Raw genomic sequence first — 26,332 nt, forward strand, 5'->3', positions numbered from 1 at the left:
GCTTTGGAAACCAATCGGTGGCGGCAGTGGAATGGATGGGGGAAATTCACAGGAAGTATTGGTGTGAAGACGGCGACGAGCTGGTCGACAGTGGTGGGTACTTCTTTTTCCCCGAGCTGGAGGCTATGGATGGGGAGTATCAGGTGGACATCTTAAACCATCACCCAGCTCCGTTTTTGTCCGAGGCAGCGGCGTTGGGCTTGGCAAAGAGTGGCGGCGGTGTGGTGGTTTCTTCTTCTCAGGCTGGTGGTGGCAATGCTGGTGGTAGCAGAGTTGGAGCTTCCACAAACGACCAACGTTTCCTTCTGGTTTTCATCTTTGGAGCTTACTTCGGGCCGGACTTGAGGAACGAAGTTCCCAGAAAGTCAGCACTGCAGAGGATTGCTCACCGGCTCCCAATATACACGTCCGATGACTTGGGCGGTTCCGTGTTTAAGCTCTCGGAGATGGAGAGCATCTACTACTACGCGCTCAGGCATTCGCATCCGTCCGCCAGGGTGAAGCTCCAGTCCCTGTACAAGTTCCTGCAGGGCCATCTTGCTCCACCCGTGAGAGAAGCCCTGGAAGACGATCGGCAGTTTACGACGTTCTTCCCTCCTCACTTGCACAGGCAGTCTCGGTACAAAGGGACGTACAAGGTGGTGGAGAGCATGGTGTTTATCAACGAACCGGAACTATCCTATATGAAGCTGGAAGATATCGAGAGGTTTAAGAGGTTGACGGGGCTGGGTGATCTCACGATGGACCGGGACTTAGCGAGGAGTTTCCAGCATGGGCAGAGAAACGACAGGGACGAAGAGAGGCAGGCTAGATTTTACGCTCTGGCAGAAGCTCGTGGACCACTTGGAGTGGATCAAGACGGTCGGCCACTCCCTCATGTTTTGCCGGATCCCAACTTGGAGTCTCGAAAGAAGAGAAAGAAAAGAGAGCAAGCAGAGGCGTCTCTGGCTGCTGCCACGGACTTGACACAAAGAGATGACAGGACGTCTGCGACGCAGTGGCCGCCAAGTTCTCAAATGCCTGCTGCGGCCATGCTGCTCATCCCGTCACTTCCGACCGTGGAGCAGTGGAACAGGATAGTGGACGCTGCGAGGCCGTCAATAGTTCTTACGGGGACTGCCGCGGCTAGACAGTCGGGGCCACTGGTCGGACTCGTGGATATCGGAGTCGCCGACGACGCTTATCTCTTCAGAGCTGCTTTGCCGGGAGTCAAGAAAGACGAAGGTATGCTCGAGTCGAGAGCGAAAAGAGTTTGTTTGGATCTCTCTGACTGATATGACTTGTGAATCAGGCGACTTTAATTGCGAAGTGGAGTGTGATGGGAAGGTTACTATCAAAGGCATGACAACAACCGGGGAATCCAGGATTTTCAGGACGAATAGAATGTTTCACATGCAAACGCAGTACCTTTGTCCGCCAGGCCCGTTTAGTGTTTCTTTCAACCTTCCGGGACCCGTTGAGCCGAATCAGTTCACAGGCACGTTTGGATCCGATGGCGTGCTCGAAGGCATCGTGATGAAAGCGAGAGTCAGAAGCGGTGCTGCGTGCTTGACATTTGAACCTTGAGCCTCTTTCGTCCCAAGGCAGCGAGACTTTCGTCGTCACATATTTTTTCAAGCCTGATAGGACAAGAGGTACATGGTTTTTCTGGTTTTCCGGTTACGTGAATTGTTGGTTTCCCTGTCAGATGTGGAATCTATAATGACTTCGGACGCGCTTTGGATCATGGTCTTTTGAGGTAAGACACGACAATCTTGTTATACTCAGAAACTCTCTCGAACTGCGGTGCATGAGCTGTGTTCTTGATGACTGCAACCTCTGCTTGCTCCCCGAGATGCCTGCGAGAAAAAAAAAAGTTTTAGAAAGATTGGAGATTTGATGTCGAGTAACTCACTTCCTTAGCTTGTATGCGTATTCAACGTCGAAAACTTTGTCATGGTCTCCCCAGACGATGAGAACGTCCTGAATTATCCAGTCAGCTCACTCGTTCTCTTTGGACAACGCAGGAAACTTACCTGGCTCAGCGTTGGCAACTCTGGGGAATCGGCTTTGCCCAGAACAAGCCCCTGCAGCAGCTCAAGCTTCTCCTTGGTGTTCTTCTTGTACACAGCCTGAGAATTCACGCAAGAGGTAGTGCTTCTACTCGTTTCTCTGGATTCTTATACGTACCTCCAGATAATCCTTGAAGACAAAGTCGGGCATGATGCGTGGGAGTTTGTAGAAGCAGAGCTCAAACGCGGTCCTCGCATCTCTCCAGTTGCTAGGCATCAAAACATCGGCCACGCTGCGAACGCCACAGTACTCCACGAGCCGGCGATCCGAGGCAGGGTCCTTGTTGGGAGCCGAGTTTGAGAGAACGACTCTACGCACAGCCTCGGGGAACATATGAGCCATCCTGTACGCGACGAAGCCACCGTAGCTGGTTCCAACAACGTCGAACTTGTTGACGCCGAATTTCTCCAGGAGCTCCACCACGCACTCGGCCTGGTAGAATTCCGATCGCTCCGCGCTGCTGGTGGTGGAGTCTCCGAAGAAGACGAGGTCCGGGATGTAGAGGTCGAAGGATTTGGAGAAAGAGGGGACCTGGAAGATCCAGGACAGACCATACAGGCCGAATGCGTGGAGCAGCACCAGGGGTGGATTCTTGCGGGTTTTCTTTGGAGCCCAGCAGCGGATAGTGGCTCCATTGTCGAGCTTGACGACTCTCGACTCGAGGCCATACCAGTGGAAGAAATTGGTAGCGCGAGCCATTGCAAAGGTCGCCGCGTTACATCCCAGGCAGCCACCCATCTTCTTCTTCAAGCAAAGCAAGGCTCACAGCTCGCAGCTCCTCGTTCTTCGTGGATCCACCGCTTCTTCGATTCGATCAAACCAAGAGCAGTGGAAGTAAAAAGGAGAAAGAAGGCCCCCGCGAGTTTTATGGGACGAAAAGGAAACTTCTCGACGCGATTGATAGCGCTTTTCTCTCGGAGAGGAGGAATCAGGAGGGCAAAAGAGGGGGATGATCTCTTCCTGAAATTTCGTAAACTCCCCACGCCAAGAAGGTGAAGGAGCACAAGGATGATATGATAAAAGAGTGGTGCCTCAGCTCCTACGCATTGCGCCATAAAAGAAGAGACATGGGGTGGTCTTTTTGGCTACTCATTTTTTGGCAGCACTAAATGCCAGGCGGTAGTAAGTTGTGGCAGAGAGGGGGTCCATGTCAAAAAATCAAAGCTCCTCCACTTCTTGACTTCCCGCGCGCGCCAAATCTTTTACTTTGGAGATTTAAATCGGGTAGGAGGTCGCGATCTCGACTCGGCTGTAGAGCATAGTTTGTCTTCCCTCGCTTTTTTTTAAAATCTAAGGTTTAGGGTTTCATTCGAAAATCTCATTTGATTTGGCTTCCGGTCCTTGGGGTTAAGTACCAGGCGATAAAGGTGGGAAATTTTGTTTCTAAATTTTAGTTGAATCGTCTCGTTTTCGAATAAAGCAGGCTATGCGACGTCAAAATGCGATTGCTCAGCTCGAATGCATAGTCAGTGTGCTAAACTAAGTTCCAAAGGCACCGGGGTGATTTTATTCTAATCTCTGTTTCTGTGTTGTCAGATTCTGAGGTCTTGCACTAGTTGTCTGCGAAGGTTTGGATCCGACTGAGGACATTCAGCCAGCCGAGAACGAGCAAAGGACCAGAGCAGAAGCTAACTGTTTTTACTTCTATGCAGCAGGCACGGCTGAAATAGAGTTTGCGATCGCCTTTGCCCTGTGAGTCCTTTTACTTCTTGTACCGTTTTCCAAGCTAGCTAACGAGTTTTGAATACCACTTCAAATGATGGACGAATCTATACATACGAAATTTAAGAGACTGTCAAAGAGTATTGAAGGTGAGAACCATTTTTGGCTGTGATGAACATCAAATTTGTTACTTGCAACTGCCTTTGAGATACTCAAAAGTCTGGCTGGTCGGATTGTTCTTAGAGCGGCAAGGCAATGAACGCAGATCAGAACTGCGAAGACAGCGAATTAAAAGTGAAGTTTATCTTTGTTTTCTGATCAAAGATCAGTTTTTCTCTGACGCTGTATGGCTTTCAGAAGCCACAGTATGTGATATTGTCCATGAAATGGAAGTAGCAGCCCACTGCCTGAGGTGTGCACCTCTGAATCATCTCGCAAGACCAGCACTCCAAGCGGAAGCCGCCTTTCTTGCAAGTTACATTGTAAAACGGCTGACAGCTCTGCGCGACAGTATCACGATGGCATACTCCTGCACAGTACGTAAGAATCTCATAAACTCGACCGAAAAAAAGAAGAAATGGACAAAGATCTCTTCACCAAATTGTGTTCTGTACAGCAGCTTGCGACCGCTCCGTCCCTTCTGATTTCATTTCCATCAGTTCCAAGTTCCCACACTCAAAAAGTACAATGCGAGCAGGAGCAGGATAGTACCTCTGAGTTCCCGGACGATCCCAGATCATACCACGGTTTACTTTTCGCCAAGAATGATCGCAAGCTCTTGATCCAGCGACCATTATCTTCCACACCAAGAGAAGATGGTGGTGGTGGTGGTGATGATGAAGAAAACGGGTGAAGCAGCAGCAATCCCAGGAGAAGCATTAAGAGCAAGAGCAGCAAAACTAGAAAGCGTGTCATGATCATCCTTCCTCCTCCCGCGACGAGAAGAATCATTACTTGAGCAGAGCGAGCTCACTCGAAACAGGCAGGCAGAGCTGTGAGAAGAAGAAGAGTGTAAGATTTTCTCCGGAAGACAAAGCCAAGATCACTCTAGCGAGGAGAATTTGGTAACGCTTTAAGTAGGGGATCGAGATGACCCGCGTGGAGTGTCCAGAAACTCCAGAGATGGAGCGATGAGGCCACCGGTTTAGTCCGGTTCTGCAAACTCTCTTTAAAGCGCGTGTGATAAGACAGAACTGACCAGTGACCGCCACCATTGTGAAGCTCGAGAAATACCTGTGCGTGTCCTGTGTCCTTCCTGTGCATGGTTAACTTCACCCACATTTAAAGGTGGTGTGTGAGAACACTCAAAAAAAGGAAGAAAAAAACGAAGAAAGATGCCCTCCAAGCAAATGAGAGCAAGCAAGAAGCTAGAGCTATGCACGCTTCACAACACTAGCAAAATTTAGGGCTTCTAAATGTGATAGCGTTCATTGGCCTCGCTCAAGTGACCATAAGAATATCCAGTGCTCGAGGAAAGCTGGAAAGTTGGCGGACAATAGGATAAAAGCCCTAAACCCAGATATTAGGGCAACTCTCGCTCTTCATTCTTGGCACTCCGTGAGCCACGTAAAAGGCGATGGTGGAGGAGAGGCTGCCCTCTTTCTAGCCACATTCTCCATGGCTGCCAAGAGCGGCAGCGAATTGGAGGCGCCACTGCTCGATCGCAGCTCCTCTCCTCCTCCCAGCAGCAATGGCGCGGCCGCGAGGAAGATTACGGCATGGATGCTGCGCGCGCTCATGTGGATCGTGTTCCTGGCGTGGATTTTGGTGCTTCTCGCGTTCCCGAAGATCAAGCTAGGGCCAGGGAGCTCCTCGTCGCAGTCTCTTGGCACGGGTAAGATAGAGAGAGATCTAGAATGCATTCTTTGGTTTCTAAAATAATTTCTTTGCAATGCCGCAGGCATTGTGTTGCTACTGTTTGCTGCTCCAGTTCTTTCGCTGGCGCTCTTGGCGACAATCTATTTGGAGATTAGAATCAAACCAGTCTCCACGACCAAGTAAGTTTTCACAGCTGGTTTCTCTCGTAGATCATCTCGGGGTTATAATTTTCTAGGAAGAGCCAGCCAGCGATTTCTCTATGGACTTGTCCTTGTCTCGTTGATGGACTGCTGGGTGTAGTCTCTGCTGCCGAAGTTCTTCTTATCGTTGCTTTCGTTGGCTACCTGGTGTGGTGCTTGACGATTTACGTGATCAACGATAGTGATCTCGTCCAACGATTCATGAAATTTCCTGCCATCCGAGAGAAGTTCCTACCGTAAGCTACGAGTTTTTTATTTCTTTTTTCTGTACTAAAATAATCTTCTTCCAGATGGGAGCTGTGGACGTACGTCATTGGACTCCGGTTTGGATTTCTTGGTCTTTTCTGTCTGGGCTTCTTGCTCCTTCCGGTTGCGAGAGGCTCCCCGTTGCTTCGGCTGATAGACATCCCTTTTGAGCACGCTGTGAAGTATCACGTCTGGCTCGGACACCTTACCATGGCGATATTTACCATTCACGGTCTTTGTTATGTCGTGGTTTGGACAGTTCAAGGTCGATTGGAAGAGGTAAGCTGGCTTTCAAGTTTCTTTTCTGCGAGATTTTCTCCGTTTCCAGCTTCTAGCATGGCAAAGAATTGGAGTTGCGAACTTGCCAGGGGAGATATCTCTTGTGGCTGGGTTACTTCTCTGGATGACGTCTTTTGGCTACATCCGGCAGGCCTTCTTTGAGCTTTTCTTTTACACACACCAGCTCTACGTGGTGTTTTTCGTCTTCATGGCCTTCCACATTGGCGACTTGTCGTTCTGCATTTCCATGGCGGGTTTCTTTCTATTTATGCTCGACCGGTTTCTGAGATTCTGTCAGTCACGAAGGTCAGTAGATCTGTTAGTATCCAGGGTACTACCATGCGGTACCATTGAGGTTGCGCTCTCGAAACCTCAAGGTATGAACTCAGTTCTCTTCATTTGTTTAATTTTTTGTCTCTGTGCAGATCTCAACTACAATGCACTCAGCTTTATATTTCTGAGCTTTCCTAAAATCTCTTTTCTCCAGTGGCATCCCTTTAGCGTTTCATCTAGTCCATATGATGCTCGAGACAACATGTCTTTCCTCATCAAACCTCTTGGTTCCTGGACTGGCGAGTTGCAAAAGCTTATCAAGGAGTCTACGAACAAAAGAAATGCCTGCCCGGTGCTTGGTGTCGAAGGTCCATATGGACACGAGTCTGACTACTACCTCAAGTAAGTAATCTAGCTATCTAGCAAAATCATAACGGCTTGAATTTGTAGGTATGAAGCATTGGTCCTGGTAGCCGGCGGAATAGGAGTCTCACCTTTCATAGCAATCTTAAGAGATATTTTGCACCGTTACAACATGAACCACGGCAATCTTCCGAAAGAGGTGACGCTTATATGGGCAGTAAAATACTCCAAGGAACTCGGTATCATCAATTTGGTCCAGCCGGAGTTTATTTTCCCCGACTATGCTTCCAGGCTCAAACTCACTATCCAGGCTTTTGTAACTAGAGAAATCCAGCCAGACATCGAGGAAGCTACGCCACTCCCAGAACATATCTTGAGCTTCGCAAAGAAACCAGACAGCAAACCAGTCTCCACTCTGGTTGGAACTTACAGCAACCTTTGGATGGGAGTCTACATCGCTGTCTCGACTGCCGGTTTTTTTCTCACTCAAACTATTATGGAGAAGTTTTTCCTTGGACCCATGACGGTGCCCACCGAGGGAGGTAGCAGTGGCGGCTCTGTCTCGTGGACAGTGAGAGCGGCAGCTCTCCTCTTAAGTATGACGTGCGGAGTCGTAGTAGTTGGAGGCTTGGCCATCGCCTTGTGGGACTGGATCGAACGCTCTCGAAAGGGACGAAAGTCCGGTTGCCAGGAAAGTATTATTGGAGCTACCGGTGCCGGGGACAAAGTTGGAGTGGCAGGCTGTCAGCAGCACAGTCTCGTTGGGCCGTGGAACACCGTCTATGGAAACCGGCCTGAGCTTAAAGGTACGCCCGTTTCAACTTGGTTTACTTGGTTGCACTGATTCTAGTCATGCCACTTCCAGAAATCTTTGCCGGTTTCACGAAGAAGTGGTCGGGGATCAACGTGGGGGTCCTCGTGTGTGGGCCTTCCACTCTCCAGACAAGCGTTGCGGAAGAATGCAGAGCAAACAACCTTAAGTTTGGATCCGTGGCTTTCCATTACCATTCCGTAAGCTTTGATCTTTAGAGATATGATCAGTGAGCTTGAAAAAGCTCACTTGAATCATCAAAGAGCACTGCTGATCTTTACAGCTATGTATATATTTTGTAACTATGTTCTAGAGGAAAAACTATAAATGTGACGTAAGTAGATCGTGAGTAAAATTTCAGTGTGTTTTAAGTTCTTCCAATGAGAAAAGTCAATGAACGTCAACGAAGACTCTCACTGACTCTACGCTTCCATACATCTCACGCCTGTATCGTTCATGAAAGACGGATAGCACAGCCCCTCCTCACACGACCAATGAACTTGATCTCCACCTCACTTCTGGCCACTTTCCTGACCATGACGTTGATATCTTGCATATTGCCATGAGTGCCACCAAAGCCGGGGATGTCTGGGTTGTCTAGCATGTGAAGCACCTTCCAGCCATCGCCCAAGTACTCAATGCACACTTCCAGCCACCTCCTGGGATTCGAGTCATTGATGAACTAATTTTCATTGCATACATGGGTTTTAGCAAGTTTGTTCCTAGCCATGAAGACAATGCTGGGAGAGTTCTACAATGCTCAACAAGTTCCACAATCCTGATGGGACACCATCCACTCCATATCGGGAGCTCGACTCCTAGGAGACATGCTTGTCTACTTGCTTTGTGAGGCCAACACAGTGGTCAAGTGCATGTGTGCAAGGACACTATAGCAAAGCTGTTCATCGTGTATGGCTTGATGCTGGATATGCACCCTGGCTTCTGAGGCCAATTGCTGCAGCAAAGCAAGATTAATAGTGTGTTGGTAGATCTATCAAAGCAATACAAGTGCTTATTTGGGATGAAATTAATATGGTTTATACACTTGTTTTTTAAGTTATCTGATCGCTATTTAAAAGACTTAAAATAGAATAATTTTTCATGCGGTGGCATTATTATTGTTATAAGTGGTGACCTTTGTAAAACATTACCAATTGTCCCACATAGTCACCAAGCATAAATTGTTTTCACATCTGTAAGAATGAATAATCTATGGAGTCTAACAATTTCCTCTTTGTCTTGGATATTATTTGACAATTTTAAAATGCCAAGATCAAACATTTTATTGTATGGGCATCTACTTACCCTAGCCAATCTTTACTCATGGGCAGCTCTATGTTGCATTCTCAAGATGCACATCACTACAACAATTTACAATTCAAGTTGACACAACTCATACACAAGGCCATTTAATTCCATTCAATTCATCAACACTCACCATCAATACTGTATACAAAGAAGCTTTATATTAATTAACTCTTCTTCTACTACACTTTAAAACATAAAAAACAAACTATAATAAACTTTGTTTATTTTGTAACTTTCCCTATGGCCCAATGGATAGCAATGGGCTAGCAATGCCTGGTGCTAGAGATGGAGGCTCGGGAGCTTGCACCACTTGAGCATGGGGATCTTCATTGTACATAATGTATGTATGATAGCTTAGGCCATTGAGGAATGATCTACTTCCTTGCACACTAGATTGACACTAGATTCTCTAACTCAACACAAATGTGTGTGCTTGTGCTGGATATACAAATAGTGGGGAGATGAAGGACCTCTCCCCGGCAAAAGTCAACATCTCTCTGGCCAGATGATCTCACACAACAATAGATCCTATATCTTTTACACGCGTTTTATCTTGTTTAATGGTTTTTCCCAAGAGGGTTTGGATAAGCCCATTGCTGTTGTCCTTACAATCCTATCTAGCAACTCTTATTAGCTAAAGTTGTTGGATCTCAAGCCCAGGCTAGGGTTGGTAGCCATGGTTGTGGGAAAAATCACATTGATTTTTGGATGGCCAATCAATAATAAGCATGTTGGCTAGAAGAAAAGAAGCTCATTGGGTGTTGTGGGTGCAAGCCATGGATTAGAGAAGATATATGTTGTTCCAGGAATCACATTGCACCTAGGATAGGAGAAATTTGCCCATTGCCCTGAATCCATTCCCAACAACATGTACTCTTAGCATCGTCGAGCAATGATGAAGGATGATTGTGCCGAGAATTGTCATTGGGCTCACGCCACATAAAGTTTAAGGTTGCCCACAATCATTTGGAATTGACACTTCAATGGCTGCTGAATCAAAGCTCAATGCTTCTACTTTTGGTTGACCAGCACTAGAATTACTCCAAAGCTTCCAAGATCTAGACCAAGAAAGTAAGTCAAGTGTTGACACTGAGTGTTTTTTCATGCAGTTTTAGTGTGACAATCAGGAAGAAGAAGCTTTATGGTAGTTATAGGTGCCAGTAACTAGAATGCAAGTGTCTTGATGGGCTGGCCATACAATCAATAATGGCAGCCACTAATTTGGTCCTAAACCACAGCAATCTAGCCTTTTGTGTGCTGTGGACATTTGAGATGTGTTCATTTGGGTTTGTGGATGCTATTGAGTGGTAAAGCTGGAGCTAGAGCTAGCCTTCAATGCAACCAGAACCATTAGAGAGTTTGCAGTTCCTATTCTTCTATGTGAGAGAACAAGCCCAAAGTGAGTTCTTGAAGCCATAGTTTGCAAACCCCATCTACTTCTCATGGGCCCAAGTGTCGGGCGTGGACCATACTTGAGCTCACGAGTTGAGCTCAATTTTCAATTGTAATTTGATACAAACATTATAAATTTTAAAATTTTAAGGTTATGGCGAACCTAATAATTTAATAACTCTCTATATATTATATAGATAAAAATGTTCTAAAGAACACATTTTGTTCTAATAATTTAAATATTTACTACATGCAATGATAGGGACATTTGTTAGAACATAAAATAAAATGTTTGAAAAAAGAGTATTCTTGTCACTTCTTTAAATTTGTACTCTATGCTTTTTGGCTAGTAAATGTTAGGTTTGTCAGAATTAAAAAATTATTAAATTTGAAATAAGATTCTATGTGAAGCCATATAACCGTTTGAAAGGAAAAAAAATAACTGTTGATGTAAGCTTATTGCATATAAAAGAAAGACTTGGTTCTTTGTAGAATACATTCTTGAGGGGTTTGTCGTAGCATACTGTCTAGAATTTATAGATCTTCATTCACACTCTCATTCGAAAAAAGGGAAATACACCCATAAATGTCTATGGGTTCTAGTGTTGGTAATTTTAACTCTCACAATCTTTCTTCCCAGGGCTCAAGGGCTAGGAGATGCAATAACTATCCCATTGCACAACATAACCAAATCACACAAGAGAATGAAAGAGAGGATAGTGAGGATAGTGATCATGAGTTGGAGATAAATGCAATGACAGAGGGTGCAACAAATTGGGTGAAAAAGAATGCCCTCTTACTTGTTTTAGAAAAATGCAATTCTGCCACTTTCAAGAAGTGCCCCATATGTTTTCTAGCGTCTGGTGGAAACAATGGCAATGATCAGTATGATGGTATATATGCTCTTGCGACACACTGCAACATCACACACCCGAAAGACTACCATGAAATCTTTTTTGAGATGGTAAAGACAGAAATGGAGACACACGAGTACTATGGGCAGTATTGCGAGAAGAACACTCGGAAGCATATAAAATGAAAAGTGAAATGAAAAAGCACATTTGTATTAATTATATAAAGTATAATAAGTTTTATTGATAGAGAATAAACATCGATAGTGTTGGAGAAATCTAATTAGCTCCAAAAGTCTTTTGCAACTCAGCAATAGTAAGGCTTGCTTGGTGTATATGAATATCCACTTTAGGATACTGGTGCAAGATGTTGATGAAGATGTAGTACATATGCTTGCAAGGAGCATATGCCTTCCCATGTTCCTCACGCTTCGTAAAGTCTGGACATGTGCAAGAAGGAAAGTCGTGAATGGCAATTGTGTACTCTCCACCTTCTGTTTTGACTATGTACTCCTTTGCAAGCGCAGTGATGTACTTCGTGGAGAGAATCTCACACTCAAGTGTTTGAGCCAAGTTTATTTTACCTTGCTTCTACTTGGAGATGGTACCAATAAATTTAATTGCTTTACCTTTTCGTGCTGGCCTCCTGTGCATCTCTGTAGGAATAGTCCTGCTCCTGTCATTCATGTCTCCAACTCTCCTCTCAAGATTAAAATCAGATTTCTCAAGGTTTTCAATCTCATCCGAGGTGAGTGCGACCCCATTAGCAACCGGCCATTCTTTAGGTACTGCATCAGGTTTAGTCACTATAGTGTCTTCAAGCCGCTTCGTATGGTTGGCGTCGGTGTTGCAACAATATAGCCAGCACCATCTTGAAAATCCTGCTTGCTTTCGTTCCCCATAGAAACATGGGGCTGGAACAGAAGCAGATTTTTCACCACGAATCCAGGCCCAACACTTGCCCCTCGGAAGCATCCCCACACACCTTACATTTGATTTTGCTGGCACACGTCGGATTGCCCATTGCTTCGGCTCCACGCTACGGTAAGCAATTTCAACTTGTTGCGATGCACTCTCTTCATCAGCCACTTGAGGTGGCTCAGTCCGAGAGCGGTGTCTTGGAGCAGAATGGCACTCGACATTAGGCCTGTGGGAGCTTTTTGCTCCAAGGTCCGTACAAACATCTTCCCCAGCAAAGGAAAAACGATGCTTTGAGCGAACAGTTTTCATATCACCAATAGAAGCTCGGGGAGTGTACTCCATAGATGTGCCACGAACCACTTCCTCAACTGCAGTTGCCACTGTTCAGGCGGGTGGAGTTAATTTTCTCTTCATCCTATCATGTAACATCTCAACAGAAGGCCCTGTTCCCATATATCTTCCTTCCTCAAATGCCAGTGCTTTTGAAGATTGCTCTATAGCACATATCAAATTTGATAGACAGGCTTCGTATAGACTCATCTTCCCTTTCCCTGCCTCAGAGGAACGCCAACTCCAATGCTTACTTTCGGAGAGATTCACAGTTGGGGTGTATGCGAGGTCCTCAAGTGGTTGATCCTAATGGAAAAGGCAATATTAAAAGGTAATAAAAGGAGAAGAAAAAATATAAACCAACCTGAAAAGAGTGATGTCCCCATTGGAACATCCTAACTTCCCACCATCCTAACCATGACTCAAGTTGTGGTAGGCAACTTACGTCTGTATGGCCATCTTCACGCCACCACATTCGGATCTCATTTGCTTTTGCCTCATGCTCTTCTTCAGAAGGTGCAACCTGCCATTGTTTGCACAACTCCTTAAATATTGATTGAAACTTTGGCTTGATAAGGTGGCAGTGCTGGTTTAGGCTTTGAGCCCAATGGAACTCACAAGTCCTCTCACGACCTTCCAATGGTTGACCATTCCCAAAAACTGCTCGGATACCATTCCAGTTTGCACCAGCCCCATCTGCCATGAAACCACGAAAGTTTGCAGGCTTACCAGACTGCTTTAGGACAATATCAGAGAGGGACTTCCAAAATATTTCCTGTGCTGTCTGGTCTTGTACTTTAAACTCTGCTGTCAAGCTCTATTTCGTTAAAGTGGGAATTGTCATTATCCCACTTGTAAAATAAGGTTTCCAAACCTTTATATAGTATATAAATATAACAAAATTCAACTGCATTGAGGCACATGCCATTTTATTTTAAACAAGGAAATGTCTACTCAATCACTTCTCCTCCCCCTACCACTACTTCACCTCTCTCTTCTCCTTGTCATCGTTGTCCAATTTCTTTCCATCCTTTTAATATTGGCTCAGTTGCTCCGAGTCTAGGTGGAGCCCAAGTCCCCATTCAATCTTTACTTTCCCCTTATTAATAAAATAACTTCGTAGACTTCCAATAACATGCTGTAACACTTCTAGTATAATGCAAATCCTCTTAAAGAATTATCTTTTAATATTAATACAATGGCATGGAACCCCATGCCATAATAAGTTACATTTTTAAATAAATACATGCCATCTCAGACTGTTATTTTTTGCCTCCAACGCCTATACAATAATCTTGGAATTTCATCACTCTCCACACTATCAGGATTTAAACCCAATAGTAATGCCATCTCTTCTCTAATACGTCCACGCTCATGTTCAGTGGTCGAAGAACCCATCCGGTTGAGCAGATTATGGAGATGCGGATAGTGCTTGGCTAGACAATATACATGCCATAAATGATGACTGGTGTCTGTCCGATCAAATGGCTTCTGATATACCGTTCCATCTGCCATTTGGTTGATTTCTGCAGCCACCTCCTGGACTGGCCGGTTCTCTATCACCATCGCTCCAAGCTGTTTTGCAAGGTCCCCCAGAACATACGGTTTCTTCTCCCTAGTTTCCATACTGCAAGAGATGGGGTGCACTGCATATGTGTGCATGTTCGCTGCAGTTTTAATCGGCGAGTCATCGATGATGAGGATTTCACTTGACCTAGCAGTCCGGTGTAAGCTCCTGAGTTTGGACTTCCCGGGAGGTCACCCAGCCCAGTACTATTCAAACCCAAGGACGCTTAACTCTAAAATATCCCAAGACCCTTAACCGATTGGAAAAGGGGGTGCACTCTTGTTTATGGGCCCTTTTCCCTCTATATTTGAACCCCAACGGATCGTCTCTCGAGTCGTTCCCTTTGGTTGCTTACAATCCACCACGCTTCCCTGCAAGTTCACGCCCTCGTGAACGGAAACTAAGAGCCACAACTCTCCCGAGAGCCCCGCTCTCTTGACACCCTACCCCTCGGGTCGAGCCTAACGGGAACAAACTGGACCAGCCAGATGTCAATCAACATGTGGTGTGATTCCCTTAGCCAACCAACAGAGTCGGACCCGAGACCTCTCTGATACCAAATGTAAGCTCCTGAGTTTGGACTTCCCGGGAGGTCACCCAGCCCAGTACTATTCAAACCCAAGGACGCTTAACTCCAAAATATCCCAAGACCCTTAACCGATTGGAAAAGGGGGTGCACTCTTGTTCATGGGCCCTTTTCCCTCTATATTTGAACCCCAACGGATCGTCTCTCGAGTCGTTCCCTTTGGTTGCTTACATCCGGTTCATCACTACAGCCTCTGGCTTGACGAAGATGGGCTTGCTACCCCTCACATGGACCACAGTCAAGCAATCCTCCTGCGTTAGGAGAAAGTCAAATGGTAATATTACTCGCGTCTGATCGTGCATCATCTGTAGCAACGTTAATGCATTGTGGCGCATCATGGATGTCCAAACTCCCAATTGCAAATTGAACCCGGCCCTCTGTTTTAAGTGTCGCATGGTCATTATTAGATCCCGCAGTTTCTCCCGTGTGATTAATGTGAATCTGTCTCTTTTGACCAACTTGCGACCGCAGGCTTTGGAGGGTGCAATGACATTCGAGGACGAGCCACGCTCATGGGAGAAAAGGACACCGTTCAGATCAAAAATGATACAGTACCTTCGCCGTGACTCTGAAATGAAATGCGTCAGCATAAAAAATGGTACAAGTCAATTTTACCATCTACAATATTAGCGAATGGTGCTCCTGATGGTCGTTGAGAGGGTTTTGGTCGAGGAAACGTGAAGGGCGGAAATACTCTCCTCTGCAATGTGGGGTCAATCGCATCCGATGGCGTGTGGGCACATGCCATTTCAGTTGTAGACTCTGGTACAACTGGCTCAACAGTGGCATGGGGTGGTTCCAATGGCATGTGATCACACGCCATTTCAGCTGGTGCCTCTGTTGGCAAAGTGGACATGACCGAATAGGCAGTAAGGGCGGTGTAGGGAGGTTCCAACGGCGCGTAGTTAGACGATTGGGCACACGTTGAGTCCGTTGGAAATGAGGATACGACCGGCTCGGCGGCTGGGGCGGCCTCATGCGGGTCCAATGGCGCCTGGTCACCGTCAGTTGGATACGTGGACAAGATTGACTCAGTGGTATGGGCAGCATCAAGTGGAGCGTGGTCAGCTTGCTTGGCGTTGATATGGATAGTAGCCTCCACCAGCTCTGATGACTTTTGCAGGCAAGTAGAGTCCACTGGCGGATCCATATGCATGTCCAAATATCTCCCTTCGATTGAGATGGTATCCTCCCGTGCTACTAAAAACAAACTCATTAGCACATTGAATTGACTATACTGTATTTACCATCAATTGCTATTGAGGAACTAGGACCGATATCACTTGGGCGCACTGCTGATTCTAAAGGATTGGACATACGTTTCGACCCTTGCTTGGCACTATCCTTCCTCGACACTAAAGGCTAGAGTTTGTAAATTCAACTGAATAATCTCTACTTACCATTTGCTCTGCGACCTACATGGACAATGTTAGAAATGGTAAAAGGTTAGGAATGGATGTACTATTATTTACCTGATGGTTTGTCTTGTATGACCTTCCTCCGCTGCTCTTTGGCCACCTCAGGCTGGCCATCGTCGTCATCATCATCGTCGTCGTTATTGTGATCGTCACCATTGTGAGGACCATCCAAGTCCTCTTCGTCCTCCTCTTCTTCGTCCTCCTCTTCTTCGTCCTCCTCTTCTTCGTCCTCCTCTTCTTTGTCCTCCTCTTCGTCCTTCTGCTCTTTCTGCTCATTATCTTTCTCTGGCTCCTCATCCCCCTCCTGCATTTCTTCCATAGGCTGCTCAGGCTGGATGGCTTGTTCTTCCAGGACCATCTTGGGAAAATCATCTGGCCGAGTTTCCATCTCAAAATACAAGACATCCATAGCCTGTTTTAGTGCGTGACCTAAGACCGTATCCTCACCCGACTGTCTTAACATGGTTTCTGCACGTTTTTGCACCCTTCGAAGACGACAAGATGAGAAAAACGTGGCCCTGACTTGAAAAGCATCCCTCATCCATTGTACCTCTCCATTGAGATTGGGGAAGGGGAGTCCGTTATAGGAATCTGAGTCAGGAGGTGGTGATTGCCTGCTTTCACTCAGCCCTTGATCTGCAATGAATGGCATGAGCACACACGCCATAACCGCAAGGCATTACCTATCATCTTTTCGTTGCCCTTCTTCCTTTTCGAATCAAACGCCTCTGATCTTGACGACTGTCCAACGTGCTTTCGCTTTTTATGACCACTGTCAGTTTGAGCTTGGCTGGTGCTTGCCTGTTTTGCCTTTGAAGAAGTGTCTCCTGCAAGGAATGGCATGAGACCACATGCCATTGCAAATATAATTTGTACCTCCTTTTTTTCTATTGCTTGTCTGTTTGTCCTTCTTCGATGCGCCACCAGTGCGCTTTTCAGTCCTCGTGTCTGAATATTCACAACGATCTATAATCAAAATGGCGTGAGGCCTCACGTGACCTTACCTTGTGCAGGTTGTGAGCTCGGCCCAACATGGGTATCTTCAACAGTAGCTGTTAACCCCATTTCAGCATCTGGGGGTGGCCACGCTCCTGCATACAGAGCTTGTGAGATAACATTTAAACTTAAAGTGTGTACTCACCAGGTTCGCAGAGAAGATACTATTTTTCTTTGGCAACTGTAATTATATGCTCCATTGAAGTCACCTCTTCAATGGAGTTTGTCACCGCAACACACGGGACACCCTTGAGTAGTGCGGCTCGAAAGAATAGTCTGCTGCAGTTGTACTCGACAACGCATTTGCCCTTGGAGTTGGAAGCAGGTGACCCACCCGCTATTGCATTGAACACCCAGCTGAGCATTTCCCATGCTGCACCTAGAGCTTTCTTTGGATTCGAAAGCTCCATAGCCGTCTTTAGTTCCTCAGGCACAGGTAAATTGACCTCCCTCAGATCAATTTGATTGGCCTTGTCGAATGAAGCTGGGAAGTCACTCCAGTCCCACTCTGCTGCAGGACCAACAAGGGCGAGTGTGAAGATGCGGACATTCGTCGGTATCTTCTTCTTAGCCATTATCCCATGGATCTCCCGCATCTCCTTGCCTTTCAACCGAGCCTTCACCTCGTTCAAGGCCTTCCAGAACTTGTGATAGGATTCAGAGTCGTAGATCATATAGTGGACTGAAGATTCCACCTCCGCAAGTCCCACCATTAAGTCAATGATGGAGCTGACTTCGTCTGCATGAGTGATCTCCTCGTTTGTGAAGTCCATCACACAAAAGATGTTCTTGACTTGCTCATCTCCGCGGGAAACGATGCTCCTCCACCTTTGATCCTCATCCGAATTCAAGTATACCCGGTAAGGTTCTCGATAGGCCTCTGCTGCGGGGTCGAGCTGTTTCTGAAGCCGGCGGTCGACATCAATCTTAATGAAATTTGGATACTGATCCAACTTCTCAGCTTTACTTTTCGTGGCATCCCGCAGCAGATCGATGAACTTGGGGGCCCCCTTCACGTACTCGTCGATGTCTTCATTTGACAAATCCAGCGCTTCCATCATCTCTTGCGTGGTGTCGATGCTCACCCTCTCCATGGCCACTTGCTCGAAGATCCAATCCTTCAATAGCGCACGAGCTCTCAGAGTCGTGCACAAGTCCTCGTATGTCACAATATGGCCGGGAGTCATTTTGGTCTTGTTGAAGACTACCTCACCACGTAGAAGAGCATTAGCCACTATCAGAAGGTCGTCGTCGTCTAGAGACCGCGAGAAACGCAAGGCGTTGAGCTTCAAATCATTGGGCTTCCGGCCGTCCTCCACACCCATTGAGTTTGGCAACTCCCCGTCATGGTACCTCCTCAGCACATCTACCCATTTGTCAAAAACAACTTTTGTCGCGAGTAGAATGTTATGGATGCTAAGTGTGTCATTGACCCCCAGTGTTTTCGAGAGAAGACTCGAGAATTCCTGCAATGGAAATGGCGTGAGGCCACATGCTATGCCACATGCAACGAGGCTTACCTGCCAGGCGCTAGTTGCTAGTGCACGTCCTTGTCCTGGTTTTTGTGGCTTCTTCAGTTGAACCCAGAGCTTCCGTGTTCGTGCCAATGTCTCGTGCAGACCCGATTTGTAGCACGTTTCTTGCTTGACATTCTGCGCGTGGGAGATGTATATGATAGATCGGAGGGGCGAGTTGCCTTTTATCAGGCGGACAACTCTTGTCTTGAAGACTTTCTTCACCTCCTCGCCCACCATAATATCCACAACTATCTCTTGCATCGCCAAGCTAGAATGCTGCCCGGAGACGGCATAGAACCGGATGTTCTGATCGTCCAACACCTTCCTATTGATCAAGTCTGGAAACCTCGTCTCGCCCTTCATTGTTCGGTAGTAGGGGATCACGTCTGCGATGTCGGGTGTTACTGGACTTGCCAGCATCTTCTGCTTCAGTTTCTCCACCCACTCATCAGATACTAGCCTGTGGTTGTATTTGCTTTGGATGTCGATACGGCTCACATCGATTGTATATACTTTGTTGGAATAGTAACAAGTACTATTATCTGCGACGATTTTTGCTGCCTCTTCTTGCTCTTTCTGCTCTTTGCGGCTCTTCTTTTTGGTGGGTGTAGTGTTCGAACCCGAGGCAATGGCATCACCGAGTAGCTTCTTTTTTGGAGGAGAGTTGGACGTCGGCTTGAGCTTGACCACCCTTTTCTGCTTCGGGGTAGTTTCCAGATCGACCCCCTTCCCCTTCGCTTCGCGAACTGGAGGCACTCTCAACGGCTCAATGTTGGAATATAGTTTTTGAACATTGCCGTAGGTGAGGTCCGTGGATTCCATGTGATCTTCATAGACCCGCAGCGTCTTTGAAATTGTGGGCCTCCTGGACAACCTTTCCCTAGCTCCCTCTAGGAATTCCTCATAGCCGCTGCCCCCCTCCGGGAAGCCGCTAGGATGTGCAAGATGGATCTTGAAGGCAGACGCTGTCTCTACCACAAGTGCCAGTCCATATTCTTGCATGGAACTGCATGGAGTGTCTGTCACTTGGATGAGGATCCCCATGCATTCTTTTCTCCCACCATCTGTATTGTACAGCCTCAGATCCTCGCATTCCATCCCGAAAGTCCAACTGGTGAGCTCCTCCCCCTTCTCTGCATCCACATTGACAGTGGCTGGAAGAAGAACGCAATTCCTTGCCTGTTCAGAAATGCACAACAATTAGAGCTGACAGATGAAAAGCTAGCAGCTGGAAATAACGTGAGGCCACACGCCATTCACCACTGCATCAGATGTCTTGAGGCTGCATCCTAAGATGGCGTGAGGCTACACGCCATCTGTAACCGAACTGCACTCGAGAGCCCAATCGGTGCATGCCAATGTTGCTACTGAATGGCATGTGGCCTCATGCCATTTTCTACTTGGCCTAAAAGACTTACCATTTGAAGCCGAATGGAGGCGTGACAACCGGACTCGCTGGCGAATGTGCATTGTGTGTGCAGCGGATCGTAGCAGTAAGGCTACTCTGCCACTTACAGTTGGAGAGTGGTGCTGAAATCTCCCGGGACTCCAAGTGGGCTGCGTGTGGGTGGCGGATTGGGCGGCGGAGTTGGCGGCGAAGTTACAAACTGGGTGTGTCTTGAAGTGGACGCCGATGCACACGAGCGCGATGCGAGCGCGAGTGTGATGCAAGCGCGAGTGGACGCCAATGCACACGAGAAACCTGTAGAGAAGTGGGAGCGCGAGTGGGAGCGCGATGCGAGCGCGAGTGTGTGAGCGCGAGTACGAAGCAAAATGCAAAACCTAACCTCACACGCGCAAAATGTCACTACGGTTGGTAATCCCACCACGTCATCATTCCTCGGACTTGGGCGCCACCATTAATTTCTGGATCGGCGCGCGCATGCGTGAAATCCAAAAGAAATCCGCAACGTCATCATTCCTCGGACTGCATGCACGCGAAATCCAAAAGAAAGATCATGATTGGGATATCATTTAATACCCTCGCTATATTTATACCATGCATGATTGGATATTCCAAAGCATCTTGTATTTCCAGAAATGCCAGATGTTCAGCTAAATAAATTGTTAGAGGATTTGATGTGACGTTCAAGCGTGTGGGCTCATGCAATTTTGATCCCAAAAAATGCACCAAAAAATGCTCGGCGTCATCTGGCGTTATCTCTTGAATGGCGTGGGGCCGCATGCCATTTTCAGGAGCACATAGGAGTATATTCCTAGAATATTCTGACACGCGCGAGATTGTTTTGAGTTTCCTGGAGATCCAACCGTTAGATCGCAACTAGATTTTACAGAATGGTATACAATGTCCTTCTTGATGACCCTGCAAAGAAGCATCTTGATCGGACACCACATGAGACCACACGAGCCTTACAATGTTTCAGGGGCATTTGCCATAGATCTGACCGTTATTTTGCTCCAAAATTCTACAGTTTGGTGTGCATTGACCTTTCCATCGACACTGCAAAGGGACATCACAATCAGATGCGGGATCACAAGAAACCAACTTCACTAACTCTGGTTTCACCAAGATCTACGTAAGGAGTTATGAAATGAAAGGACGCTCTCTATTGAAATGTGTTTATGGTCCTAGGGGCATTGTGACATATCAAAGGATTTTGCATCAAGTTCTGTATTTGCATGTTTATCAAGCTACTGAATTGCTAAACCCTAAACCCTAACCCTAAACATGTGGCAAATGCTGCGTGAAGAAAGATGCCCTTTCTGGGCAAATGCTGTAAGAGGCAGATGCCGAGCAGATGTATCTCAGGCTAGCGAATGGGACAAACGAAAGCTAGCTATAAACATGACGGGATGCAAATAGATTACTAGGCTGTTCCTGCGAAAATCAAAAACCATAATTGAAAACATTGAAAATGCAAAAAGAAAGGTTTATAATATTTTTGAATTTTAAGCAACCAAAGGAATGTAAGTAGGGCATGTGTTTGTAAGTTTAAAAATGCCTCAACCACTTAAATTCCCAAGTAAATAAAGCTGTTTCTATTTTTGGTACAGGTAAACTTTATAGCGTGTGGGCTCATGCAATTTTGAACCCAAAAATGCACCAAAAAATGCTCGACTAGCATTATTCTTTGAATGGCGTGTGGCCTTATATTGCCATAAATGGACGTACACACACAACATAATTATTCCTTTACACGGCGAATAATCTTGGCGCGGATCGCTGACATGGCATGGCAAAGTTCGAATCACTGACATGGCACAGCTGGATCGAGGCAAGGACATGATGTGACAAAGTTCAACCTCCGACAGCAAAGTCTAGAAGCTACTCAGTTTGAAATTTGTCAGAGGAATCATAAGATCTGGTTTGTCAGAGGATTTGATGTGACGTTCAAGCGTGTGTTATTTTTGAATTCTCGAACTCATTCCTAGGTCTATCATTTTTGTGCGCCGTGTTCTTGGTTCCGCTGAGCGCAGTGAGCGCTGCTTGTGTAAGCGGCGTTGTGAGCTGTGGTTTATGCGTCTACAAGCGGTTGCGGCATTGCGAGCGCCATTGCAAGCGACAGTTTATGCGAGTGGCAGTTTGTGCGAGCGGCGCTACGAGTAGTTGCGGTGTTGCGAGCGGCACTATCTTTGGTGTGGCTACCGCTTCCTCTTGATATTTGGCACTTGTGCTTCCTAGTATGTTCACCATGGAATGGTTTAGGACCACATTTAGAAATGGCATGAGGCCACATGCCATCTTGGGCCCTTGCAATTTCATGGCTAGTGTATTGTCATGTATGTTTTTACTTGCCTGCAATTGTGTGTATATCAAGATGGCATGAGGCCTCATGCCATCTTTGGCCCCTGCTAGCCTATTGCCATATTCCTTTTGCCTTGCTGCAACTATATATATTTTTGTGTGCGTGACTAGTCACCCATACAGGCTAGCAGGGGCCAAAGATAGCATAAGGCCTCATGCCATTAGTGGTACCACTAATGGCATGAGGGCTCATGCCAATTTTGTGAATGCGAAATTTCATGTGGGTGTCAATAGCATATTTGAATAATGGCATGTGGCCTCATGCTATTTGGTATGTTATGATTTAGGCCATTCTCCAATCATTTTTTGTATGGTCTTAACTTCTTTTCTGCACTTTCAGAATGGCCTTCAGGGTTGGGGAAAAGGTTTACATTTTGAATGGTGGGAAGAGAGTTGCAAAAGGGACCCTTGTGTCTATGGATCGGAACTTTGTTATACACTGTCAAAGGCTTGGGGAAGGCAATGCTGCTGTATCAGTAGAGACTGTCTTCGATGGGAATGTGGTTGCTATTGAACGAGGAGAGATGGTTGTCAGGGTAAATGTTGTTGTTGCCTTGAAAAATCTGCAGAAGAAAGCAGATGTTGGGGACAGCGCAAGTGCGACGCATGTTCCCTCCGTGGATCTTAAGAACCGTGCTACATGGATTCAGGCAAAGGTGTTTCTAAACAACCCCGAGGGGGAGGTGGTAGCTGAGGGCTTAGCCACAGTTGTCGATCCAAGAGATGCGGTTGCTAATCAAGAATTGGGCTGGGATGATATTGGAGTTGCGATTTTAGAGGTTGTTGACACAGAAGAAAACAATCTGACTATTGGAAGCATTGTGCGGTGGAAATTGAGGCATTTAGTGTTTGAGAATGTGAAGGATTCATAATCAAACACCACTACAACTGATGACAGAACATCTCTTCATGGGAAAAGAAAGTACACCTTCCTACAGCGCAGCCAAAGGGATCTGAGCAACGAACCGAAAAGGCAGAAAATGGCGATGGAGGTTCGAATGGTCTCGACAGTTGCTTGTTGCAAGAGGAGGTGCTGTCAACATGCTGATTGGGATGCTATTGAAGAGGAGAGAGCAAGATACAAGACATTGTCCTGGAAGGCAGCTCGCAATTTTGTGTATGAGGCATTACGGTCATCTGTTGATGCTTTAAAACATCAGGTGGGGGGCATGGTCTTCCAGAGGGGTTTGGTCTGCATGAAAGCATGGAGAATCATTTATGGAGTCCCTCGAAGCACATTCTACAGAATCAAAACTAAGTTCGAGGAACAAAGGGTTCAACAGGCAGTCCATGGGAACGACGGTACGCACAAAACCAGGGGTCATGTTGTATATGGAGAGGCAATCTTCAAGAGGTTTGTTGAGACATGTAGCGAGCAGCAACCACATAAAACCCGCCTCTTGGAAGATGGAACACGAGACACCCAACAAGTTCTCCCTTCCATGTATACCAAGGGGGCCATATTGGAAGATGTGAATCGGGAACTCCAGAGTAATGGCTACAGGAAGCTGAGCCAATTTAGATTTAGTAGATTGTGGAGCAACAGGTTCAGGGATGTGAGTATAGGAAAGTACTCCAGCTTTTCAAAGTGTGACGAGTGCACTGCTATCAAAATGGCTTTGTCGAAGAATTTTTGCAGCGCTCAAGAGCGAGAGACGTTGGTTAGAAGGCGGCTCGACCACAACATCGAGCAGAGAAGCTGCAGGACTGCATATTATCATAACAGGATTCTCTCCATGGAGAGACCTGACTCTTACCTCTGCATCATCCACGACAAAATGGACCAGAAAAAGACGTGCTTACCTCGACTCAATCCTGCCCCCAAGGCAATCTCTTCATCCATGCAGCTGCCTGTGTCTCTGTTTGGCATAATCGCTCATGGGCATGGTGCCCAGAACTATGGGAACTTCTTTGTACCTCTATGGGGTGGCGGGGGTGCAAACATGATGATTGCGTCCCTAGCAAAACACTTAAGGTCTCTGCAAAGTGCGCAGACTGAGCTGAACGGCCAACCCTTGCATAAGGCCCTTGTCGATCGAACCCCATACAGGGTTCAGCTGGAGGAGGAGCAAAGGCTTGCAGTATTGCGTGGGGCCCCATGCCATCCCAGTGAATATGTTGGCCGTCAGATTGTAGGGTTATCACGTGAGGCCTCATGCCATTCCGACGAGGCTGGTCGCCCGGTGAATGCACAACCTCATCCAAACGAAGCAGAATCTCAAGGAAGTTCTTGCGGCCGATGTGGCCTTCCACCCCATCTTCTGCTCCAAACAGACAATGCTGGCAGTGAGAACAAAAACATGTACGTCTTCGCGTACTTGGCGATGCTTGTTGCCAAAGGCATATTTGAAACGGTTACACTTGGCTTTCTCATGGTTGGGCACACTCATGAAGACGTCGATGCCATGTTCAGTCACCTGGCAGAGTCCCTCCGGCGATCCAATGTCCTCACCCTCCCACAACTCTACGATGAATTCCAAAATTGCATCAAAGGCACTGTTGAAGCTGCACTTGTGACAGAGGTTCCAGACTTTAAGGGGTTTGTAAGAGGCTACATCAGGGACGGATCCGAAACGCTGATTGGCCACTCCAAGCCTCTTCAGTTTCATTTCAGCATGCGTGACGGTGCTCTAGTGATGAGGTACAAGATGAGAGAATGGGACACAGTGTGGCTGCCAGTGGATGGCATTGAACTCTTCAAGAGAGATCCCATAACTGGGGAACCTATGATTCCTCAGGGTTCCCCACGGCCGATGCACCCGGATGGACTCAAAGACCAGGAAAGTATAGTGGCCGGGATTAGACAGCATATTGCCTTCTGGAAGAGGGGGTTGGTGTTTGGTGGAGAATCCTATTTTAAGAGGTGCAAGCCTTTGCTCGAATACTGGGAGAAGATTATATCTGCTATCCAAAATGGGCCGGTTGTATATGAAGAATTGGAAAAGTCCTTTTGGCCAGAACCCAGAGCACCAGATAGTAGCGGAACAATGTCCTCTGGAAATGCAGTGACAGATAACGATGTTGAGGATCACTATTGTGGGCCGAGGAACAAGAAGCCGGATTCAGCATTCAATCCAGTACAGGTCTGCAAAGGAATGGTCATGCTTGTCAGACCCAGTAATAAAAAACAAATGATATGGGTGGGGCGCTGCATCACTAATGCAGAGGAGGATGCGGAAACTAACTCCTTCAATGTAACTGTGGAGTGGTTCAAGCCAAGTTCCGGATATACGAAGGATTGCTTAGAAAAGAGATGGGTGCTGAATCCAAGGGATCCCAGCATGAGCATATCGGTGGATAATGTTGTGCATGGTTGGATGCGGAAGCAAAGTGCCGCCATCACCTTGCCAGACCATGCAAGAGATGCAGCAAGAGCATTCATAACCCGGGTTCAAGGTGAGATTCATTAATATTCCTTTACTAAGTTTCTAATGTATTTTATTTCAAGGTGAACAATCCGAATCTGAATCAGAGGAGGCGTGATGGCATGTGGCCCTTTGCACTAGTATATCTTAATACCGGTCTGAGAAATAGAATGGCATGTGCCCTCAGGCCTTTTACTAAATCACCTTTGAAAGAAATGCAAGCCTCTATGTCGTAAAAAAAAGGTACTAGAGAAATTCCTTAATAATATGAATGTTATTTAGTTTCATGAAAATACACTAAGGGTCAAATGAGTTAAATGACTTCTCCAGACTAGCAATGCCTCTTGCTACACCTTCACAATTAGATTCGTTAGAAAAAGATAACATTGAATAATATCTAAATGTTCTCACCATTAAGTTATATGTCTGGCTAATAGGAATGACGTTCATCTTGGAAAGCTCACCACACGCTCAATGAACAAACAAATAGTGTGTGTGCGTATGCCATCGCTCTTCTTTAGCTTCAGATTCGGCTTATTCACCTTGACAATGAGATTTATTATACAACCAGATGGACTCAGTCTGGACACAAAGTCACCGCGCTAGTCACC

The 26,332-nt window shown here is 46.5% G+C and overlaps 4 protein-coding genes across 5 annotated transcripts; 2 read left to right on the plus strand and 2 right to left on the minus strand.

The window, feature by feature from the left end:
* Positions 1 to 10: 10 nt before the first annotated feature.
* On the plus strand, positions 11 to 1,714 carry LOC9628936 (increased DNA methylation 2). The gene is made up of 2 exons (XM_024662794.1): positions 11 to 1,224; positions 1,292 to 1,714. The coding sequence occupies exons 1-2, from the start codon at positions 36 to 38 to the stop codon at positions 1,564 to 1,566; spliced, it is 1,464 nt and encodes a 487-aa protein (XP_024518562.1). The 5' UTR covers positions 11 to 35; the 3' UTR covers positions 1,567 to 1,714.
* A 3-nt stretch (positions 1,715 to 1,717) lies between these two features.
* Positions 1,718 to 3,362, minus strand: LOC9628937 (epoxide hydrolase 3). The gene is made up of 4 exons (XM_002989061.2): positions 2,170 to 3,362; positions 2,016 to 2,111; positions 1,895 to 1,962; positions 1,718 to 1,838 (listed from the first exon to the last, which is right to left on the minus strand). Exons 1-4 carry the CDS (start codon positions 2,788 to 2,790, stop codon positions 1,724 to 1,726), a joined length of 900 nt encoding a protein of 299 aa, XP_002989107.2. The 5' UTR covers positions 2,791 to 3,362; the 3' UTR covers positions 1,718 to 1,723.
* A 519-nt stretch (positions 3,363 to 3,881) lies between these two features.
* On the minus strand, positions 3,882 to 4,678 carry LOC9629512. 2 transcript variants are annotated; one of them, XM_024662863.1, is made up of 3 exons: positions 4,426 to 4,678; positions 4,312 to 4,351; positions 3,882 to 4,243 (listed from the first exon to the last, which is right to left on the minus strand). In XM_024662863.1, the coding sequence occupies exons 1-3, from the start codon at positions 4,663 to 4,665 to the stop codon at positions 4,068 to 4,070; spliced, it is 456 nt and encodes a 151-aa protein (XP_024518631.1). In that variant the 5' UTR covers positions 4,666 to 4,678; the 3' UTR covers positions 3,882 to 4,067. The 2 variants fall into 2 exon arrangements, with proteins under 2 accessions (XP_024518631.1, XP_024518630.1); XM_024662862.1 differs by having other exon boundaries at positions 4,312 to 4,354; positions 4,426 to 4,677.
* Positions 4,679 to 5,266: 588 nt separating this feature from the next.
* LOC9629513 (ferric reduction oxidase 6) lies at positions 5,267 to 8,059 on the plus strand. The gene is made up of 8 exons (XM_002989003.2): positions 5,267 to 5,548; positions 5,615 to 5,711; positions 5,768 to 5,968; positions 6,023 to 6,257; positions 6,307 to 6,634; positions 6,683 to 6,932; positions 6,981 to 7,699; positions 7,759 to 8,059. Exons 1-8 carry the CDS (start codon positions 5,332 to 5,334, stop codon positions 7,920 to 7,922), a joined length of 2,211 nt encoding a protein of 736 aa, XP_002989049.2. The 5' UTR covers positions 5,267 to 5,331; the 3' UTR covers positions 7,923 to 8,059.
* Positions 8,060 to 26,332: the final 18,273 nt, after the last annotated feature.

Source organism: Selaginella moellendorffii, unplaced genomic scaffold, assembly GCF_000143415.4.
Source record: "Selaginella moellendorffii unplaced genomic scaffold, v1.0 SELMOscaffold_93, whole genome shotgun sequence".
In the NCBI taxonomy this organism is placed as follows: domain Eukaryota; kingdom Viridiplantae; phylum Streptophyta; class Lycopodiopsida; order Selaginellales; family Selaginellaceae; genus Selaginella; species Selaginella moellendorffii.

What these genes read in the sequence shown, in the direction of transcription:
- LOC9628936 (XM_024662794.1), top strand. Translation starts at nt 36, where the DNA reads ATGGGGGAAATTCACAGGAAGTATTGGTGTGAAGACGGCGACGAGCTG. An exon ending in GGGAGTCAAGAAAGACGAAG is followed by an intron (nt 1,225 to 1,291) that starts GTATGCTCGAGT and finishes CTTGTGAATCAG; the next exon opens with GCGACTTTAATTGCGAAGTG.
- LOC9628937 (XM_002989061.2), bottom strand. Translation starts at nt 2,790, where the DNA reads ATGGGTGGCTGCCTGGGATGTAACGCGGCGACCTTTGCAATGGCTCGC. An exon ending in TCTTCAAGGATTATCTGGAG is followed by an intron (nt 2,112 to 2,169) that starts GTACGTATAAGA and finishes GTGAATTCTCAG; the next exon opens with GCTGTGTACAAGAAGAACAC. An exon ending in TACGCATACAAGCTAAGGAA is followed by an intron (nt 1,839 to 1,894) that starts GTGAGTTACTCG and finishes TTTTTCTCGCAG; the next exon opens with GCATCTCGGGGAGCAAGCAG.
- LOC9629512 (XM_024662862.1), bottom strand. Translation starts at nt 4,665, where the DNA reads ATGATTCTTCTCGTCGCGGGAGGAGGAAGGATGATCATGACACGCTTT. An exon ending in GATCGTCCGGGAACTCAGAG is followed by an intron (nt 4,355 to 4,425) that starts GTACTATCCTGC and finishes AAATGAAATCAG; the next exon opens with AAGGGACGGAGCGGTCGCAA. An exon ending in GCTGTACAGAACACAATTTG is followed by an intron (nt 4,244 to 4,311) that starts GTGAAGAGATCT and finishes CGTACTGTGCAG; the next exon opens with GAGTATGCCATCGTGATACT.
- LOC9629513 (XM_002989003.2), top strand. Translation starts at nt 5,332, where the DNA reads ATGGCTGCCAAGAGCGGCAGCGAATTGGAGGCGCCACTGCTCGATCGC. An exon ending in GTCGCAGTCTCTTGGCACGG is followed by an intron (nt 5,549 to 5,614) that starts GTAAGATAGAGA and finishes GCAATGCCGCAG; the next exon opens with GCATTGTGTTGCTACTGTTT. An exon ending in GAGTCTGACTACTACCTCAA is followed by an intron (nt 6,933 to 6,980) that starts GTAAGTAATCTA and finishes TTGAATTTGTAG; the next exon opens with GTATGAAGCATTGGTCCTGG.